This window comes from Mirounga angustirostris, unplaced genomic scaffold (genome assembly GCF_029215605.1).
Source record: "Mirounga angustirostris isolate CCGP_5_RB_7025 unplaced genomic scaffold, mMirAng1.0.hap1 SCAF_3, whole genome shotgun sequence".
Lineage (NCBI taxonomy): Eukaryota > Metazoa > Chordata > Mammalia > Carnivora > Phocidae > Mirounga > Mirounga angustirostris.
Window position 1 is genome coordinate 102459905 of NW_026991711.1, and position 23000 is coordinate 102482904.

The 23000-nt window shown below is 36.2% G+C and overlaps 1 protein-coding gene across 3 annotated transcripts in view; it reads left to right on the forward strand.

Moving 5' to 3' along the window:
- RAB3GAP1 (RAB3 GTPase activating protein catalytic subunit 1) overlaps positions 1-23000 on the forward strand; it is a 114873-nt gene that overhangs the window by 87996 nt on the left and 3877 nt on the right. For 2 of the 3 annotated variants that reach the window (XM_045868963.2, XM_064586453.1), the window contains exons 18-23: positions 1683-1820; positions 5171-5398; positions 18786-18882; positions 18980-19083; positions 19234-19349; positions 21279-21381. In XM_045868963.2, the coding sequence (XP_045724919.1) occupies positions 1683-1820; positions 5171-5398; positions 18786-18882; positions 18980-19083; positions 19234-19349; positions 21279-21381 (786 nt within the window). Of the gene's footprint in view, positions 1-1682; positions 1821-5170; positions 5399-18785; positions 18883-18979; positions 19084-19233; positions 19350-21278; positions 21484-23000 lie in introns of all 3 variants that reach the window. The other variant, XR_010410123.1, reaches the window with a different exon arrangement.

Genomic DNA, 23000 nt, shown 5'->3' on the forward strand with positions numbered 1-23000 from the left:
ACAAGAACGAGTCACAGAAAGCTTAAGTGATTATCCAAGGTCATAGAGCTGGGATTCAAACATAGGCACGTTTTTTTCTAGAGCCCAAGCTCTTAACCACTGTGTCATATTGCCTTACCTATTATTATTCAGCCCTGAGTATCGGTGTGAGACTTTAAAAGTGATGCATGTTCATTGTACAGAAAAGAAAACAAAAATTCATAATTCCATAATCCACAGATAATCACTGTTAGAGCAGTTTCTTTCCATTTTTCCTATATCAAACAATTTTCCTATTGTACATTGAGGTTCTTTCCAGTTCTCACACTATTCTAAGTAATGCTATAGTGCTATTTCTAGAAGTGGATTATTGGATCAGAGGGCATCATCATTAATGCCATGTATTGATTCCCAGATTGTCATCTAGAAAAGCTTATACATTATGTTCTCTTCAGCAGTATGTGAAAGTGCCTCATTTAGGTTTGCTTCAAAAATGAGGATGATAGAAGAAAAGTTATTTTCTTTTGTTTGTTGCTCTGTTTTGAATGCCATAGCTTTACCATGCTCCTACTTTATTTTTGACAGATATTTGTGAAAATTATTTATCTTTACGGCAGTGGTTCTCAACTCGGGAGTGATTTTTTCCCCCCAGGGATATTTGGTAATGTCTGGAAACACTTTTGATTATCATGAGGTGGAGTGGTGCTATCGGCATCTAATAGGTAGAGGCCATAGATGTTGCTAAACATCCTACAATGCATAGGACAGGCCCACCACGAAGAATTACCCAGTCTAATGTCAGTAGTGCTGAGGCTATAAAACCTGCTTTATAGTAAGCTGTTGAAATCTAGAAGGAATGTATTGGCAAGATGCTCTAAAAAATTATTTCTCTTGTGCTTTATCTTATTATCTAGGAATAGAAAAGTCCATGTTGTTTTTTGGCTTTAAGAATGAAGCAGGCAAGCTTTGTTTGGTTAGTCTCTGGATTGTTGAGTGCTTCGTATTTCAGATATAAAATCTAATGGAATCAATTCTTAGAGAACTTTCCTAAGACCCTTTGAACAGCGTGGAATGTTCATAATGATTCTGTAGTTATGTATTCCTTTAGATTTGCCTTAGCTTCTTTTTTATTTGGGGTTACCATTAGAATCTATAATGTCCCTGATTCTCAAAACAAAAATCCAAAGACTTCTTACGGGAATTTGTAATTAGAATATCTTTGGAACCTAAACTCAAAGCAGCTTTCCAACATAAAACTTAGTTATTCGGGGTCTTTTAGTTGGGATTCAATTAATTTGCCTTTATTTTAATTTTCATATTTATCATTTTTTTTTCTCTTAGGAGTTACAATAAAAACCTGGTTGTAACTAACGGTGGCATATATAAACATATCATTAGAACTTCACTTCTTATCATTAAGAGGCAGGAAAATGTTCGGTGCACCCAAATTCCTCTTTTATTAATCCTTGTCAAGGGAAACATGATAATCTTATTTGTTGTGGGGGGGTGTCCTGAAAGTCATATTTATTATTAATTTGTTAATTTTTTATGTAGGTTCCAAAAAACTTGTGAATTTCTCTAAATTCTTTTAAATACAGATCTTTTGACTGCTAGAGCGGATATAACTGTCTTTATTCTGTTTTTATAGTTTTGCTTTTTCTAAAAAAAGCTGTTCATGAGCTTTGTCCTTTTGTGCTTCACAGGAACCAGCGCCTATGACAGAAGATCTGCTAGAAGAGCAGTCGGAGGTTCTAGCTAAATTAGGTACATCAGCAGAAGGGGCTCACCTCCGAGCACGCATGCAGAGTGCCTGTCTGCTTTCAGATATGGAATCTTTTAAGGTGGGTCACACTGTCAGAGCTTGGGAGTCTCTTTTGAGCTATTCTGAGATGAAGCTGTGAAAGTCACTCTCTAAAGTGGTGTGAAGGCCTGAATGTCTTTTTTATTAAACGTTTTGATTTCTTAGTAGTTACAACAACCTACATTAATCTCCTAAACGTTGTAGCCAGACTTGCTTCTTAAATTTAAAAAAAGAAAAGAACAATCTTTGAATAGTAGTCGAAAGTTGAGAATTGAATCTTTTCTTTATGTGCATTGGGATGTTTTTCTCCCTTGTATGTGTTTAGCCAATTTAATGCATGGCTTTTAGGAAACCCTTGGGATTTAACATAGGCTGCTTCATTCAACAAACTTTTTGATTGCCTACTTTATGACTTGTACTGTTATTAGATAAGTAGGAAATACAATGTTTATCCTCAGTTATAGTCTATTGAAGTTGTGGAGGGAGATATGTAAATAATTAGGTGATGCCTTCACTTACGAAGGCAATGTCAAAAAGGTGACTGACTTTGGAAGGTTTCTCAGAAGAGTCACCATTTAGGATCAGTAGGCATTTGCTACCTGGAGAAGAATATTTTAAGCTTAGATATAGGCTTATATTAGAACATAGAGGATTCAGAGAATGGTGACATTTAGCTTATTAGCTTAAAAGCCCAAGGATGAAGAAAGGTCTTTTGTTTTTGAATTACTTACTTTTGAAAGCCGAGGTGAAGCCATGTGTATTAAAAACAACAACAACAGCACCAAAACAACCAAGTGGGTAGTCTGGTGGGCCATAGGCCTTCCTTGTGCCTCCTGCTGATACTCTGAACTGTCTCCCGTGCCCAGATTTTCCTCCTTGACATGCTGCTACCTGTGATGGCCTCCATCTCCCCATTCCATAGCTTCCAATCAGTCCTGCTTTCATGCCGTATGCCAGCCCGAGATTGATTTTTTTTTCAATATGAATAGCCTATGAAAACCTATGTCACTTTTATCTTCCCTGTTAGCAGATTTTAGTGACAGTAAAAGGGAATGCTTTTATTCTCTGCTTGTTTACCCCATCTTTACCAAAAGGAAAAAAAAAATTCAGGAAACCTCTTGAGAGGTATGTGTTTTTCTTAGAGACTAAAAAGATATGGGAAATCTGTGCATTTTGTCCTGCCATGAGACAAGAAAGAAAGACATAATTGTTTTAAGACAAATAGTTGGTATAGTGGATAAAGAGAAGACAGTTGACTCTCAGGACATGTGCTAAATCAAAAAGGTAGAAAAGGGTGTATGTGCATAGTAGGAGTGTGCAGCAGCTATTTTTGTACCTGACTTCTAGCTGCCTTCATATGTATCTGTCCTTAACCTGCTACAGCTTCCTTGCAGAGGCACTTACCAGACGAAATTCCAAATTGGAAGTGTAAAAGTTGTCCTTATAGAAGAAACATATTGGCTCCTCACAGGAAAGTTCTGTATAATTCCAACACTGTACCTCAGCAAGTTTGGGTTCATTAGACTGTTTTAGACTACCTTGAGTACCTACAAATCTCTTAAAACATGGTTTCAATAAAAAGATTGTATTTCAGATAGCCAACTTACACATCTGTCTCTATGTGGGAATCAGTTAATATATTTAAGGAAACGTAGTCATTCTAAAATAGACATGGTTGCCTTTACCTTTTTATATAGGGGTGAGTTGGTATTAGGGGCCCTTAGGAGAGTCTGCAGAGCTTTGGATGAATGGTGATATGTACCTGAGGTACCTACACCTCGCTATAGGACAGAGCCTATTCTCAAGCATGTCCTTGGAGTACATACCTTAACAGTAGAAAGAAGATAAGCCATAGCTGAAGTGAGGCTTGACTCTCTCCTGGTAGCTGTATGTTCAGCCTGGTACAGTAAGGCCAGACAGATGAAGAATTTTTGTGTGAAAAGTTTTTTTTTTTTTTTTTTTAACTTCTGTAGTGCAGGAGTTCAGTATTATTTTCTTTAAGTTCGTTCTCTTTTCTCAAGGTCTATCTCTAGTTCCTAAGATGTTTTTGTGCAGGTGTGATGTTGCCTGGTTAGTAACCAGATCTTTGTACCTGAATCCTGAGTCATGCAGCAGTCTTGATCCACTGCACTTCACAGCATTTTTTGGTTGCCATGATGCCATAGCCCTTAGAAGTTATGTTGATGACTCTCATTTAAGGACCTTCCTCTGAGTCCTCATCCCTTAGGGGGATTTCCTAAATTGATGGGGATCGTGAAGCTGAGAGACAGTGAACTCAATGAGGAGAAATGGGCAGTTTTGCTCTTTACATTTAAGACTGACTTATGTCTGTTTTCATTTTGGTTAGAGGTTAATTTAATTTAAAAAGGAAGAAAATTATCTTCTGCTGATTAGCACTTCCTTGTTAATGTTTATATCACTTAACTGTTTCAGGAAAATAAAATAGTACTCTTGGTAGGAAGTATACGTTGTGGTAGAGAATTTAACCAAAAAGGTATGTGTTTAATGTGTGCACACATATCCTTTGAGATAGTGTGTGTGTGTGTGTGTGTGTGTGTGTATCCATCTTTAGTACTCTACTGATACATCACTGGACACTTGCAAAGACGACCTCCATGCCTTACCACTAACACTGTGAAGCTTCTCCTTTTTTCCAGGCTTGACTGTAGAATTACTTAAGGCATTTTAGCATGCATCATTAATTCTACAGACTTACCTACTAAATAAAAGTTTAATTAGTTGGTTTCAGAAACCTGAAAAGCAATAGTTTGAATTCCAGTTCCTTAACAGGACAAAAGCAATTTATGTGATGGTAATTTGTTATATAAAGCACAAATGATGTGCTTTTGATGACTAAAAAGAACATTTCTGAGGTTAGCTGATAATTGCAGTATCAGTAGTGATTTATTGAGGTAAAAAACGGTAGAACTTTTCTGTTATTGTGTTATTATTCTGATCACATTGTATATTATTTAACTACTTGACTTGAGCTTATTTCATACTTTTCCAAGTATTGAGTAGTTACTATATTATAATTTTAAAATTATGTTTAAATTAAGTTTAAATATAAATTTAATTATGTATCAGAAATGCATAAATTGTTATGTAACTTAACAATACACTTAAGAGAATTATTTTCACTTCCCATCGACTTTTTATTTCTAAATTCATCAAATGTTTTCTTTTTCTATAAAATGGAGACAACAAAAGAAAATGCTTTTGGTACTTGAACATCTGACCTGTTTTAAAGGTGACACCCAGACTCATGTCACATATTAGATTTTGTAAAGATTAGATAAGCTTTTTGTGAAAGTATGAATTTGTAAACAGTTTTATCATTACCTGTTGATTTTTATTTGATTCTGCTGAATTTTTTTTGCCTTATTTTAGGCAGCTAATCCAGGTTGTTTTCTGGAAGATTTTGTGAGGTGGTACTCACCCCGGGATTATATTGAAGAGGAGGTCATTGACGAAAAGGGCAACATGGTTCTGAAAGGAGAACTGAGTGCCCGAATGAAGATTCCAAGCAATATGTGGGTAGAAGCCTGGGAAACAGCTAAGCCAATTCCTGCTAGGAGGCAAAGGAGACTTTTTGATGATACACGGGAAGCAGAAAAGGTAACTGAAGTTTCAGTATCTAATACTGGAAAGCTAACAATTTTTCTAGCATTTTAAAAATTCACTATAATAGATGTGAAATTTTGGACACAACTGAGAAGCAAAGCATTGTAATTTAATGGGCCTTTTATATATCTGCTATTCACATTTAAGATTTTAGAACTAGTTGCAAATAGGCCGGAGAATAAGACATGTATATTTTATATAGAATGCTTACCATTGAACTGTCTTATAGCATATGTCAAAAGCCTTAAAGATGGTCACATCTTTGACCTAGCAGTTCATATCAAAAAATTTATTAAGGAAATAATAAGAAATACAGAAATACTAATGTACAAGAATGATGTTCAACAAAGTTTTCTAGTGAAAAGGTAGATACAACAAAGGTTTCCAAAGATAAGGCTTGGTTCAATAAATATGGTATAATCATTTGATGGACCGCCTTGTAATTATTAAAAAAACATTTAGAGGGGTGCCTGGGTGGCTTAGTCTTTAAGTGTCTGCCTTCGGCTCAGGTCATGATCCCAGGGTCCTGGGATCGAGCCCCACATTGGGCTCCCTGCTCGGCAGGAAGCCTGCTTCTCCCTCTCCCTCTGCCCCTGCTTGTGTTCCCTCTCTCGCTATGTCTCTCTCTGTCAAATAGATAAATAAAATCTTAAAAAATAAATAAATAAAAAAACAAACAGAGTTCTGGAGAATAGTGACACACCTGATAACAAATTGTCCTACACACTCTCCCATTCAGCTCCGCCGAAACCCCATGAAATTAGTAAGAAAATAAATCTATGCTTTCAGCATTACTAAGATATAGAGACTATAGTGACCTTTGAATTAACTTTCAGTAGAGAAGTCAAATTTCAATGGAGTTCCTAGTGCTGTAAGCCTGTATATAGAGAGTGGGGGCAGGGAGTCTTAAAAAAAAAGAGCTGAGGGATATAGAAGGCTTAGATGGAGCACAGAGTCACCCCCAGCATGAGAGAACCTAACATTAATACTCAGTGCAAAATACTCAACTTTGCAAATATGGTTTGATAGTTCACAGCACGGCTATAGAGAAGGGGCTTGTAGTGGGCAGGAATAGAAGTGGACACTCGGAGAGACACTGCCTTGGGAAGAACCAGATATATAGAGAAGGAATGATACCCCTTTGAGATAAAGCAATGATGGGAAAAAAGGAATAAGGGGAAAATTAGGGATCCTGCAGAAATGCAAGAGAAATAAGAAATAAGACCGTCACCCTCTCCCCAATCCATTAAAGAAACGGTACAGAAGAGGGCACTTTTAAACTGTGACATGACTGGGATTGGTAAAGAGCAGATCATATCCATACAGAACTACTATAAAAAAGCAGAAACTGCAGATATGATTATTTGAGCTAATAAAAACATTTCCCAGAAAATTGACCATGAAGCAGAAAAAAATTGTAACACTCTGAAAGGAGTCAGGTGTTCTCAAACCAACATGGGGGATATGAAAAATCATGTTTAATCAGAAATACTAAAGCCAACAGCAGAAATGGACCAAAAAACCCCACAAAGAAATGAAACCACAGCTGGTTTAACTCAGGATAGAAGTAGAAGAATAAGACAACCATATCAAAAGTAAAGACTAAATTACAAAGGGTCCAAAGGAGAATGGAGTTACATTCAAATTTAATAAAAGATATCAAGGAAAAGCAGCAAAAACAGCCAAGAGAATGAAAATGGATGATGAATAAAAGGAGTTGAAGAGAAACTAGTAGAAATGAAAGATAGGAAAAGTAGGAATAATATTCATTTTATCAGAGTCTTTGAAGAGGAAAAACCAAAACATTGGAACAGAACTAGTATTTGAAACTGTAATCAAGAAAACTTTCTGGAAATAAAAGAAAACCTGAGTTTACATATTGAAAGGACTCTTTCACTAGATGCAGGGAAAAATGCTCCATAAATAATGAGCTCCAAAATACATCATTGTAAACCACTGGAACTTAAATATTTATTTATTTATTTATTTATTTTTAAAGATTTTATTTATTTATTTGAGAGAGAGAGCACAAGGGGTAGAGGGAGAAGCAGGCTGCCCACTGAGCAGGGAGCCCGATGCAGGGCTCGATCCCAGGACCATGGGATCATGACCTGAGCCGAAGGCAGACGCTTAATGACTGGGCCACCCAGGTGCCCCAGAAACTTAAATATTTAAAAAAAAAAAACCAGGACTTCCAGGCAAAAAGATGAAAATAATTTACAAGGGAGAATTAGACAGGTATCATATTTCTCAAAAGCAAGGCAGCATGGAGCAGCATTTTCAAGAAATGTAAGCAAAAAGTACAAACCAAAGACATATATCCTACCAAGGTATCCAAATAAGGCTCTAAGAAAATTTTCTCTGAGGTTTTACACATAGAAATTTTTGTACACATGCACCCTTTCTGAGGAATCCACTAGAGTTGCCGTGTCTAATAGAACTTTCTACAGTTTAGAAACATTCTGCAGCTGTGATGTTTGAAATTACAGCCACTGGCCACATATGGCTCTAATGAACACTTGAAATGTGGCTAGTATAACATAGGAACTGAATTTTAAATGCCTGCATGTGGCTAGGTTCTGCCTTGTTCATATTGAACAACATAGTATAGGAGGATGAAGTTGATCCAGCCAAGAGATGACTGGAGAAACGGTGAGCATTTTATTTCATTAATTTTAGAGCTAAGACTAAAACTAGGTGAGGATATGGGTAGAAGAAGAAGATGGTAATCAGAGGATAGCATTTAAAATTGTCAGACCAAATTATAAAACACTTAAAGCGAGGGAATTAAGGCCAGCATAAAAAGTATTAACCGCAAAAATCTCTACTAGAATAAAAATATAAACCTTCTTAAGTACCAACAGTTTTTTTAAAAAGCAAAGAACACACTAAATAGAGAAACACACATAGTAACAATCAGTGATCCAGTAATTCCACTGCTGGGTATTTACCAAAGGAAATGAAATCACTAATTTGAAAAGATGCATGCGCCCCTATGTTTATTGCAGCATTATTTACAACAGCCAAGATATGGAAGCAACCAAAGTGTCTATTGAGAGATGAATGAGTAAAGAAGATGTGATATATCTATCTATCTATCTATCTGTCTATTTACAGTAGAATATTATTCAGCCATGAAGAATGAAATCTTGCCATTTGCAGCAACATGGATGGACCTAGAGAATGTAATGCTGAGTGAAATGTTAGTCAGAGAAAGACAAGTACCATATGATTTCACACATAAGTGGAATTTAAGAAACAAAGAAAAAGGACAAAAAAAAAAAGGACTTAAATATAGAGAACAAACTAATGGTTGCCAGATGGAAGATGGGTGTGGGGATGTGAGTGAAATAGATAAAGGGGATTAAGAGTACTTATCTTGATGATCACTGAGAAGTGGATAGAACTGTTGAATCACTATATCATACACCTGAAACTAATATAACACTGTATATTATGCTTCAAAAAATTAATGAAATAAAAAATAAAATACATAGAGATATGATCAGAATAAGGGTATAACAAAATTATTCCTTTAGTTTTCTGCCAATGCTTAATTACATAATTAAATTTTATTTTATCACACACACAAAAAGGTTACAAAGTAAACAGTGGACAGAGATTTACCAGGTACATGAGAGCAATAAAGAAAGCAGGCGTTACGGTCCTGATACGAAATAAAGTAGAAGTAAAGCAGAAAAGTATTAAATGATGGCACATATGCTTTATAATCTTAAAGTGGTATTTGACAATGAGAATATAACATTTGTTAATGTTTATACAGTAGATAACACAGTAGCCATCTATAAAAATAGGAAGCCACAGCAGATAAGAGAAATAGATTGAAACAGAGGATGTTGAACACATTACTCTTAATACAAGACAGTCAAGTAGACAAAACTAAAGAAAGATCAAAACAAGGTCATAAGGTTGATCTTTTAGATACATCCCAAACATGACACCTTGAGAGTAGAGACTGTACCTTTTTTTCACGTGCACATGGAAAATTCACAAATCTGTTAGTATATATAGGGCCCAAAGAGAATATCCGCAGGATTCATAATGGAAATAGAACCAGTACTCTGATCTTTGCAATAAAACTAGGAATTAAAAATGAAACAACAAAAAACTAGGCCTTCTACCTGGAAATGTAAAAGCCTTATATTAGCTCTTGGGTAAAGGAGAAATACTAAGACAAATTTCTGAAAAATAATGAAAACACTATACACCTGAACCTGTAAGATATATTTTAGGAGTGCTCAAAGGAAAATCCATAGACCTAAATACCTCCATCAAGAAAAAAAAACAGAAGAATGAAAATTACTGAATTAATAAATTTCTAACTTAAGAAGTTAGAGGAAGAACAAAGTAAAACCAAAAGAAAATGAAAGGAAGGCAGTGATAAAGATAAAAGCAAAGAGTGATAAATAGAGAACAGAAAAACAGATCAAAGTAATCTGGTTTTATTTAAAAAAAATCAAAATAGACACATGGTTGACTGCTTTAATCACAGAGGGAAAAGCGTGCATATACAAAACAAGAAATGACAAAAAGTGCCAATAACTTGATATGGAGGAAATAGTAAAAAAAACAAAAATGACAACCAATACTTTGTATGATTCTGCATATAAATTTGTAAATGAAGATGAAATGGATGATTTCCGAGGAAAATACAGTATATCAAAAATGACCAAAGATAGAAAATGTAAACAGACATTTCCATAGAAGAAATAGGCACAGTTGCCAAGAAATGACCCCATAAAAAACCACCAGGCCTAGATGGTTTCACAGTGAATTCATCTAAATGTTGAGAGACCAGATAGTCCCAGTGCTACTTTATTGTTTTGGTACATAGCAGTTGGAGGAAATTTCCCAAAATCTTTTATCAGAAACGTTGACTATAACACTGGTCCCTAAGTCTGATAAAAGTAGCATATAAAAAAAAAGTACAGACCAGTAGTACTTAAGAAACTGAATGCAAAATCCTAAGTGAATATACTCTCACCACTTTAAGAAAATAATACATGTCGACTGAGTACACAATGATTATTTGGAAATTTACTTATTAACTTCATTAACAGGTTTAAACAGAAAATATATCATTTCCATATATACTGAAAAAGTCTGATAAAATTTAATACTCATTCCCAATAAAATTGAGAAATAAGAATGGGTAGATATTTTCTTAAAATGAAAAATATAGACCTCAATCCTTTTTTTGTTTGTTTTTTTTTTAATTTAATTTTATTATGTTATGTTAATCACCATACATTACATCATTAGTTTTTGATGTACAGAGCTCAATCCTAAACACAGCATCTTAATGGGGGGTATCCTAGAGTTATTCTCACTAAGGTCAGGAACAAGGCAATGGTGCCTGTTAACTCCACTTCCATTTAATGTTATTCTGAAGTTATTACCCACTATAATTAGAAAAGAGAAAGCAGAAGCATAGGACTTGAAGACCTTTTTATTTGTAGATGATGTGACAGTATACCTGGAAAAATCTAAAGAATCAATGATAAAAGTAATTCATACAGAAGAATTCAGCAAGGCAACAGGATATAAAGTTAATATATCTAGTAGTATTCATATACACAAATAATAACCATTCTGAAGATGTAAATGACATTTTCTCTTCATTAGAAGAGAAAAAAATGGTAAAATACCTAGAAATAAAGCTAACCAGAAATGTTAGAAATATGAATAAAGAAAGTAGAACTCTCCTGAACAATAGATACTGCTTGTTCTTGGTTAGGAAGTCTCAACATCATTAAGGTCAGTTCTCTTTAAATTAATTTATAAATTTAATGCAGTCCCAATAAAATACCAAAAGTCTTTACTATGGAGCCAGATAAGCTGATACTCAAATTTATTTGGAAAAATAAACATGTAGGCTTAGGACTCGGGGGTTTGGAGAGTGACTGTTAATGGGTTTCTTTTTTGGGTGATGGAAATGTTCTAAAATTGATTGTGGTTTTGGTTGTACAACTCTGAATATACCTAAAACCATTGGATTGTATATTTTAAATGGGTAAATTGTTATTTTAAAACATGCAAGAGTAGCTAAGAATAGGGGCGCCTGGGTGGCTCAGTCAGTTGGGTGGCTGCCTTGGGCTCAGGTCATGATCCCAGGGTCCTGGGATCGAGTCCCGCATCGGGCTCCCTGCTCAGCCGGGAGCCTGCTTCTCCCTCTCCCACTCCCCCCGCTTGTGTTCCCTCTCTCGCTGTCCCTCTCTCGTCAAATAAATAAATAAAATCTTAAAAAAAAAAAAGCAGGGGGCGCCTGGGTGGCTCAGATGGTTGGACATATGCCTTCGGCTCAGGTCATGATCCCAGGGTCCTGGGATCGAGCCCCGCATCAGGCTCCCTGCTCGGTGGGAAGCCTACTTCTCCCTCTCCCACTCCCCCTGCTTGAGTTCCCTCTCTCGCTGTATCTCTCTCTGTCAAATAAATAAATAAATAAATAAATAAATAAATAAATAAATAAATAAAGAGTAGCTAAGAATAGATTGAAAAGAAAGAGCTATGAGGTAGGTGAATTGGGGGGCGGGGGGCAGGCAACTAACCCAACCAGATACTAAAACATAGTACATAGCCTCACTATTTAAATAATGTGATAATGGTGCATAGACAGTCCAGTGAAACCGAATAGAAAGTTCATAGATGCATGTAGAAATCTAGTATATGATAAAAATGGCATCTCAAATCACTGGTATAGATGGCCCTTTTACTTTATTTTACTTTATTTTTTAGAGGGGGATGGAGGGGCAGCGGGAGAGGGAGAGAGAATTTTAAGCATGCTGTGCATGGAGCCGGACTCGGGGCTTGACGAGGGGCTTAATCTCACAACCCTGAGATCATGCATGACCTGAGCCAAAATCAAGAGTTGGACACTTAACTGACTGAGCCACCCAGGCTCCCCTAGGTGACCCTTTTAATAAATTGTTTTGGGATAACTGAATAACCATTTGGCAAAAGATGAAATTAGATCTGTTTCTCATACCACACACAAGAATGGACTGAAAAAAAGCCAGAAGACAAACGATAAACTGAGAAATATTTGTAAACTGGGAGAAATATATGTATTACAGTTAAAGGGCCAAAATACTCTAGAAATATGGGCAAGAGGTCCGAGGAGATAACTCATCCCCAAAAAAGATAATTACCCTTAAACTTTTCAAAAGATGTTCAACTTTATTCATAATAAGGGAAATGCAAATTAAAAAACTTCACTGAGATAACATTTATCACACATCACATTGGTGAAAATTTAACAGCTTAATTAATACTCAATGAGGCCCTGAGGCAACAGCTCTCATACATTACTGGTGAGAGCCAGGATGATACAATCCCCATGTGGGGAGGAACTTGGCAGTATTTAATAAAATTTACATATGCATTTACCCTTTCACCCCAAAAGCAATCCCACTTCTAGGAATTTGCACTAATATTTTCAACAGTACAAAAATAAAGATGCACTAAGTTGTTCATTGCTGCATTAATTGTAATTAGAAAATAGTGGAAACTCTCTGTATGCCCAAACTTAGGAGCTTTATTGAAGACTGGTTTATCTACATAACTGAGGACTATACAGCTGTTAAAAAAATGAGGAAAATATCTATTAACTGATAGCGATTTCTAGGATGTTTTTAAGAGAAAAGTAAAGTGCGAATGAATATATATAGTATGCTTCATTTTGTGTAAAAAAGGGAGCTTAAGAAAACGTGTCTACTTATCGTCATAAAAAGAAATTTATCTTCACAAACAGAAAACACTGAAATTAGTTACCCAGAATGGTTGAAAAGGGAGGAAGAATAGAGTAAAAGGAATATGGGAGGGAATGACATTTAGGAAAGAGTATACTTTCTGTATACTTTTGACTTCTGGAAAAATCTTAATTGTCTACATATTCAAAAATTAAAATAAATCAACAAGAATGGAAAGAGGGGAAATGACCAAAACTGAAAGCAAGCTGAGATAAATTAGTTCAGGTATATATATATATATTTTTTTTTAAGATTTTATTTGTCAGAGAGAGAGAGCACAAGCAGGGGGATCAGCAGGCAGAGCAGGCAGAGGGAGAAGCAGGCTCCCCGCTGAGCAAGGAGCCCGATGGGGGGCTCAATCCTAGGACCCTGGGATCATGACCTGAGCCGAAGGCAGACACTTAACCACCTGTCCAGGTGTATTTTAAATGAATAACATAACCACACTGAAATGGGGTCAGAGTTAGGAGGAGCATCTAATTCAGTAATTTATGATCACATAAAATATGTTTGACTGTATACCCCCAGGTATGGGGAGAGGTGGGAGAGCACTGCAAACAAATCCTAAACTCTATTTTCTAGATTTGTTTTTTGTAGTGGTGTTGGGTAAGCAATTCTGAAACTTCTAGGTGGATTATTGTTTGATTAAATGAGTAATTCAATGTGTTGGTGTTGTTGGAAGCCAGAATTCTCACTGTAGAAGTCAGATGCAAACATGGAATTGAGGAAAGCAAGGAAGACCAAATGGCAGTGCACTGGAAATGGCGGTATTGGTGTGGACCCATAGGTTTCTAAAGTATGGATAGATAATGTGGGTATGTACATAGGCATAATAATATATATTTCCTAGCTTTTTTCTGAAGGGGTCTAGAAACAGTGACATCTCAGTAGCAGTGAACACACATATATATTGATTTCTAGAACATTCCTCATTAAAAGGGACCATGCTTTCCTCAGAGAAATGGCTGATTTCAGAATTGGGACAAGGAAGGTATGAGTGTGGAACATTATATGTTGCCAGAAAATAAGGAACTGCTTAAAAGAAGATAGGGGTATATCATAAGGAGGTAGTTTGAAGGGACTCTTAATTGCCAAATCTGGACAATTTGAATGGCAAATAACTAAGGACAGTAATGAATTCTAAACTTTTGGGAAAAAATCGGAACCCATGGGTCCCCAATGACAATTTGCAGATAAAGAAATGGGAGAGAAGGGAGGCATTTCAGCTCAAAGATGACCAATAAATAGGGAGGATATGCTGAAGTAGGAAACTCTTCATTTTACGACCATATTCAGAGTAAAGATTGGTTCAGGTGAGAATCATCAGTAGATGTCTAGGTGGAAATCTGGGTGAAGAGCATCATACTTGCATGATTTTAAAGTGTCTCTCCAAGACAGCTGGAGAATTGCAAGGAAATAATAACTATGTAGTAGAGAAATGGGGCAATACCTTGAATGGATGGTCAAAACTAATATTACTAATAAGGGATAGATGCAGATTGTCTGCATCGAGATGTGATACTCTGAAGGATCCTACAGCACTTATGCACTGACCCATGAGTACATATTCTGCATCTAAACATGAGGAAGCATTAGGTAAACCCAAAATGAGAAACATTCTGTTCTAAAAAAAGAGCTGGAAAAAAACCAATCCACAACACACAATTCTAGGAGTATATTAAAGGGACACAGGAATCAATTGAAACATTACCCAGTGGCCAATACCAGAACAGTATGAGCAACAAAATAAAGTACCGTTGGACTGTAACTTAAAGTATAAAATAAATATCCTTGAGTCTATACTGTTACAAATAAATGATTGAATAAATTGGCGAGAAGAAACAAATCGATGCAGAAGAACTTCAAACCTGCTCTGCCCACAAGGAGATGGAGTAGAACTCCTCACTGTGTAAGCATGGACTGTGCATAGTGACTTCCTTCCAAAGAGTGCAGTATGGAAATTGGGGAAAATGAGTAACCTTACAGTACAGAAACCAGACAAATACTGTCTTAGCCAGGTAAGCAAGGTTAGCAACATGGATAAGTCAATATTGATGAGTTTCATGTACTCTTGATATGAGGTGATGAAAGTATCACTTTATAACCCTCTCATCTTTTCCCCAAAATTCCTAACCCCAGTTTGACCATGAGAAAAACATTAAGTGAGTTCCAGTTGAGGCACTTTTTACAAAATACCTGACAAGAATTCCTTAAAACTGTCAAAGTCAGGGGCACCTGGGTGGCTCAGTTGGTTAAGCGCCCAAATCTTCATTTTTGCTCAGGTCATGATCTCAGGGTCCCTGTGTTGAGCTCCACACTCACTTTTTCTCTCTCTTAAATAAATGAATAAATAAAATCTCAAAAAAACCCACAAAACCTGTCAAGGTCAGTAAACACAAGGAAAAGTATAAGAAAGTGTCACATGTGAGGGGAGCCTAGAAATATAACTACTAAATATAATGTGGTATCCTGGTTGGGATCCTGGAATAGGAAAAGGACATTAAATAAAAACTGAGGAGATTGAATATACAGATATTGACAGGATGATTCATAATAGCAAAAAAGTGAAACCAAGCTAAATATCGATCAACTGATGAATGGATAAGTAAAGCACGGCATATTCATACAATGAAATATTATTAAGCCATAAAAATAAGTGAAGTTCTGATACATGGTATAACACAAAGGAACCTTAAAAGTACTATGTTAAAGGGGCGCCTGGGTGGCTCAGTTGGTTGAGCGACTGCCTTCGGCTCAGGTCATGATCCCGGAGTTTCGGGATCGAGTCCCGCATCGGGCTCCCTGCTCAGCGGGGAGTCTGCTTCTCCCTCTGACCCTCCTCCCTCTCATGCTCTCTGTCTCTCATTCTCTCTCTCGCAAATAAATAAAAAAAAATCTTAAAAAAAAAAATTTAAAAAAAAAAAGTACTATGTTAAGTGAAAGAAACCAGAAATAGAAGGCTACATGTAACGTGATACCATTTATATGAAATACCAGAATAGGCAAATTCATGAAGACAGAAAGTTAGTTTAGTAGTTACCAGGGGCTAGGAGCTGGGAGAAATGAGGGAGTGACTGCTACCGGGTAATGGGTTTCTTCTTGGTGTGATTAAAATGTTCTGCAATTAGATAATAGTGGTGTTGTATAACTTGTAAGTATGCTAAAGACCACTGAAGTGTATATTTTCAAGTGGTGAATTTTATGGTATATAAATTGTATCTAAATTTTTTAAAATTAAAATATGAATAAAGCATGGAATTCAGTTATTCAGAAAGGGGAGGGGAGGGCACTGTACTCAAAATGTCCATGTTATAAAAGACAGACTGGAAAACTTCCAGATTTGTTGTGATTAAAGAAGTATGAAAACTAAATGCTGTGTATGATCTTTAACTAGATCCTGTATGGTGGGTGGGAAAAGGTTATAAAAATCATTATTTGGTCTATTGATGAAATTGTAATAAGGGAAAGTAGGCTAGATTAAAAGTATTTGATCAGTGTTAAAGGTAGTTTATATAATCGCAATAGTTTGTCTTTTGATTATATAAGAAAACATTCTTAATTTCAGGAAATACACACCGAGATCTTTGGGGGTAAAAGGACATGATGTATGTAACTTGCTCTCACATTACTCAGAAAAAAATGTATGTGTGTAATATATCATATGCACATACAGAGGAAAGAGATGGGTATGATTAAATGAGGTAAAAGGTGAGTCTAGGCAAAGGGTATAGATATATTTTGTCTTCTCGCAAATTTGTTTGGTTTTAAGTTAAGGAAAACCAAAGTTGAATAGTAAGTGTTAGCAAAGATGTACAACACTGGGAACTATTATTACTCTAGATAAGGATGTAACTCTTTTGAAACACTTTGTAAAATAATTTGGAATATGACTTTAATACAAAAAAATAATTGTTTGGCATTTTCTTGTATATATCCAGTTCTGTTTTTCGGTATATGCCCTCAAGAAATTCCTCTACATGTACACCAGGAAACATACCCAATAATAAAACAGGGACCTTATTTGTAATAGCCAAAAGTGGGGGGGCGGGGGGTTGTCCATCAGTGGAGGAACATTTTAATTTTTTTTTAATTTTTTTTTTTTTTAAGATTTTATTTATTTGAGAGAGAGAGAATGAGAGACAGAGAGCATGAGAGGGAGGAGGGCCAGAGGGAGAAGCAGACTCCCTGCCGAGCAGGGAGCCCGATGCAGGACTCGATCCTGGGACTCCAGGATCATGACCTGAGCCGAAGGCAGTCGCTTAACCAACTAAGCCACCCAGGCGCCCCGGAACATTTTAATATAGAGTGAAAATGAATAAACTACAGTATGTATCAACATATGTATCTCTAAAAGAATGCTGTATACAAGTCACTGAGGGTCGGAACCAGAAACATTCCATTTATATAAAGATTCAGGACAGACCAAACTAAGCAATACATTGTTTGGGGCTATACACATATGTGAGAAAACTGTCGACAAGCAAAAGAATGATTAGTAGTCACTTACTGATGGTGGGGTGTGTGAGGGAGGGAGACTTGATCAGGGAGGCACACGGGGATTTGGAAAGTGCTGGTGATGTTGTTTCTTAAGCTGGTTGGTGGTGTGTAAACAAGTGTTCATGTTGTCTTTAAGTTATTTATTAATACTCTGGTATGTGTATTTCTTAATTAAAAAAAATTTTCAAACCACACAAAATTCTCCAAGCCAAAAAGTAAAGGTTATAAGTCATTAAATGAACAAAACAAATTACAAAATAGTATGTATATTATATTATAGTTTTTTGTTAAGAAATTGGAATATGCCTATATCTTTGTGTTTAAATGCCTGAGAAGATAAACACAAAAATGTGTTGCTTCTTAGGAAGTAGGATTTCTGGAGAGTTTTTGCATTATACTCTATGTATGTATGTATGCATTCATTCGTTCATTCATTCATTCCGGAGATCTGTGAGCATTTATCATCCAGGTTCACGTAATGAGATGAGATTTCTTTTATCTTTACTGCTGTTGAATAAGGAGCTTAAAGGTAGGGTCCATGTGTTATACATAACTTCTCTGTATTTTTTAAATTAGAACAATAACAAAGCAATTTGCATTTTGGAAAAACGATAAACCAAAAAATTAGTGGAAGGTCTCCATCAATGTTTAGAAATGTTAAGTGAGTAAAGCAGGTTACAAAACAGTATTTTACATACTTAATATTCGTTTACCTAATATCTGTATTCAGTGTCTTAAAAAATCCCAGAATGAGAATCTTCCAGCATTAACAATTGTTATCTCTCGGTGGTATAATTTACAGATGGTTCTTGTTTTCTTTGTATTTTCCTAATTTGCATGTATTACATACTGGAAAGAAGAACAAAATTGCATAGTCACCACTATAAAATTCTAAAATCCTTGTTAGTTTTCAGTAACGTTATTCCTACTATTGTGGGCAGTAGCTACTTACCTGGATGAGCAGGGCAAAGTACCAAGAGAAGAGAGCTCTTCTCAGCTCTTGTTATAGATGTGAGTTCAGTGGTGCAGAGGATTTTTTTTTCTTCGTTCATAAATGGCTACTTTATTCTTTGACAGCTACATTGATCATTCATGTAACTTTGTGTCTCCTTCAGGTGCTGCACTATCTGGCCGTACAGAAACCTGCAGACCTCGCTCGGCACCTGTTACCTTGTGTAATTCACGCAGCTGTACTCAAGGTAAAGGAAGAAGGTAAATGTCTTATTTCGTTAGTCATTAGTTCATTTCCAAAATGAAAGTATATTTTGCCTGACTTATTTAATGATGGCTTTGATCTTCTTAAAAATAGAAAATCTGGAAAACATTTCTTCAGTTAAGAAGATTATAAAGCAGATAATAACCCATTCCAGTAAAGTTTTGCACTTCTCCAATCCAGAAGACAAGAAATTGGAAGTAAGTTTGCTATGGTGTCAGGATCTTGCCAAATGTTCTCACTAGTTGGCACTGATTATTTTAAAGATACATTTTTTTAAAAGGCTGCCTTTTTTTTTTTTTTTTTTTTTGCTGTTTTCCAATGTATGTCTCTCTCTTTTCCACTGTTAGGAAATCATCCATCAAATTACTAATGTAGAAGCTATAATTGCCAGAGCCCGCTCACTGAAAGCCAAGTTTGGAACTGAGAAATGTGAACAAGAGGAGGAAAAAGAAGATCTTGAAAGGTAATTGATATTTGAGTAACTTTTGTCTGCAGTAGGAAAAGCCACCACTCTCTTTAGAACATTTTAATAGAATATTGAGATTCTTTTGTGGTACCTACCTATTTTATTTGTAACAAGCATCAGCTAGAGACAGAAAAATATTTAATTATTATAGACTTTGACCTCTCCTATATTTCTGGGTATTTGCGAGGCATTTCCATTCCTTCCACATTTAGAAACAAGTCTACCAGGTCTTTTTTTCTAGTAATGTCCTTGTTTGCTCTTGGAGATGTGCCTACAGTTCCCTGTGGAAGAGCTAGTCACTCTTTGTTACGTGAAATGCCCCAGAGCTTTGCTTTCTCTCTTTGCTTAGCTCTCACTGTTCCTTTACCACAGTCTGAGGTGTTCTGAAATTGTATTTCTGCTCAGTTATTTATTTAACTTTAAACAGTACTTTTGAAAGCAAAGGTGCATATCCTGTGCACCTTGTGAACATGTTTTGAAAGAGTGACCAGATGGCCTCTCCAGGATGATACAGATGACCAGGTCAATCTTTTCCTCTTCCTGAGAGAGACTTGACGCCATTACCTGTCAGTATGAGTCCCTGCCATTTTTGCCTGTGGTACTTGAAAGGACAATGTTATTTTAATTGTGATAAAGTATTTCCAAATTTGTTACTTCAGCAACTTGAATTTATCATAACTTTAAATTCTTCATCAGCCTTTTCAGAAATGAAATGTCATTATTGATGCTAAATCATTAAGATAATATGATAAGGCATGTGCTATATAGCTCTTAACAAGTTCTTGTTAGAATTTTATATCTTGTGTTGAGTGAAATTTTCTCCTAGGCGTCTTTGCTCTTGAAAACTCCTTCCTTTTTAAATGAGAAGAGTAAGTACTAATCAAGGGAATCGTTTCTAAAATAGCAGTATGAATTAGTGGTGCAGGCGTGGTGCTTTGACTCTGATAGCTACACATACATTCTCTGGGGTGTACTTGGAGGTGTAGTGTTTCCAGCACATAATGGCACAGTTGAGGCTTTGCCCAGAAAAATTGTGTATTTTAAGCACACATGCATGCACACACACATACACACCCACTTTAAAAGAACAAATAATAAGAGAGATGGATTATTGCTTTGCTGTATATGTATAAATTGGTTTTTGTTGTCCAGAAATACTGTTTGTTTTGTTTTTGAGATTTTATTTATTCATTTACTTTAGAGAGAGAGAGAGAGAGAAAGCACGAGCAGGGGTAGGGGCAGAGGCAAAGAATCTTAAGCAGACTCCTCACACAGAGCAGAGCCAAATGTGGGGCTCGATCTCATGACCCTGAGATCATGACCTGAGCTTTTAAAACCAAGAGTCGGATGCTTAACTTGACTGAGCCAATCAGGCATCCCCCAAAATACTGTTTTAATCTTTTATTTACTGTAGTATTTTCTAAGCTAGTCTGAAAGAAATAGACTCAATATTTCTTTTTCCCCTTTGACAGAGGTGAGGTGTTTTGTTTTTTTTTTTTCTTTTTAGATTTATTTATTTATTTGAGAGAGAGAGTGGCGTGAGAGTAGGGTAGGGGCAGAGGGAGAGAATATCCAAGCAGATTCCCACTGAATGCAGAGTCCAACACAGGGCTCGATCTCATGACCCTAAAGTCATGACCTGAGCTGAAATCAAGAGTCCGGCATTTAACCAACTGCGCCCCACCCAGCCATCCCCAGATACGAGATTTTTAGGAAAATTTTATGAACACAGTTGAAAGGCAGTAATATTGTCATTTGAGTCTATTTTAATTCCAAGTGTCCCTCTGTTATAAAAGTTCCACTCTAGCCTTAGTAGGTTTAGCCAGTATCGGTTTGAGAGTTTGTCCTCAGAATTAATTTGGGCGGACTGGCACAGTGTGAACTGAGCAGCTCGCTTCCTGTCCTTCCATTACCTCTCTCCCCCAGGTTTGTGAGTTGCCTTTTGGAGCAGCCTGAAGTGTTAGTCGTGGGTGCAGGAAGAGGCCCTGCTGGCAGAACCATTCACAAGCTGTTCGTGAATGCTCACAGGGTATGTGAATTCCCTTACTGACTGATCATGATCTCTTCAGACCTCTCCTCAGGAAGATGCTGTTTTGATTCCCACACTTGGCTGGTTATATGGCTGCTGAGTGTAAGTCTGGGCATTGGGTTTGAGCATTAAAAAAAACACAGTGACTTTCAACAGTGACTTTTGAGTCTTTGAAATCCATTTGCTTTCTTACATGTTTAAGTAAAATAATAAGTATATTTTAGGATATAAATTTCCAGACCCAGAAGGGTCTGAAATCCATTGTTCCAGAATCTAACAGGGACTCGGTGTTAGCAATGGCCAGTGCTGTGCGGTAGGAAAAAATGTTGACTACTTTCATATTAGAATAGAGTTCAGTTTTACCAGTTTTAAACTCCATGTACTACAAATGGATTCACAGTTTCACTTGTGAAGTTAGTCTATTTTTGTCATGGTGCATTGATCTAAGGAAGAGCAAGATTTCAGATGTTTAGGACTATGGAAACGGGCTTTAGCACAGAAAGCAAGCCCAGTTTGAATAATTATCTTTGCCATTACCTCTACTACTGAAAGTAAAGGTTCAAAAGATATGTAGTACTTTCTGACATTCTGAAACTCTTAAAATTTGAATTTTTATGTAGGTGATGCTAGTTACACTTTGTGTGGATACTTTCTGTACTGATCTTGTTTACTGGTTAAGAGGATTTTCATGTCAGCGCTCATTATGTGAGAGATTATGATAAAAATATTATGGAGTGTAATACAGACAGTCTCTGACTTACAATAATTTGACTTAGGATTTTCAACTTTATGATGGAGGAAAAAAAATATGTATTCAGTAGAAACCATACTTTGAATTTTGAATTTTGATCTTTTTTTGGGCTGGTGGTATATGCAGCATAATCTTCTCATGGTGCTGGGCAGGGGCAGATCCCTGTCAGCTATGAGACCCCAAGGGCAGACAGCCAGTATACTTACAACTACTCTACCCCGAAAACCGTTCTGTTTCTCACTGTCAGTACGGTATTTAATAAATTACATGAGATAGTCAACACTTTATTATAAAATAAGCTTTGTGTTAGGTGATTTTGCCAACTGTAGGCTTAAGTGAATGTTCTGAGCTCAGGTAAGGTAGGCTAGGCTGAGCTGTGATGTTTGGTAGGCTAGGTGTAGGAAATGTATTTTCAACTTAGAATATTCTCAACTTAGGATGGGTTTATTGGGATATAACACAATTGTAAATAAAGGAAGACATATAAGTACAAGGGTGCCCTTTACCTGGAACTGTGATGACTCTAGAATGACCCACTTTTGAAAGTGTAATTCTCAGAATCAAATAAGAATTTTCATGGGTTTACATATGAAATAAAAACTGTATAATCTCCTTTGAGTCTGTCTGGAGTATATCTAGTTAATATATTCAGTTTCACAGCCAAATGTACTGACCTGAATTTTTAGCAAGAATTGAAACCTGTGATTATTTATGGGATTGTTCCCTAACTTTAAGAATTTCAAGTTAAAAACCAAGTATTTTATTTCCTTATAAATTAGAGTTCTAGAAAACAATAGATGCTTACTTTGATTTGTTTTTGTCTCTGGCATGAAATCAGGAACCAAGTTTGTTTTTTGCATCCTATATC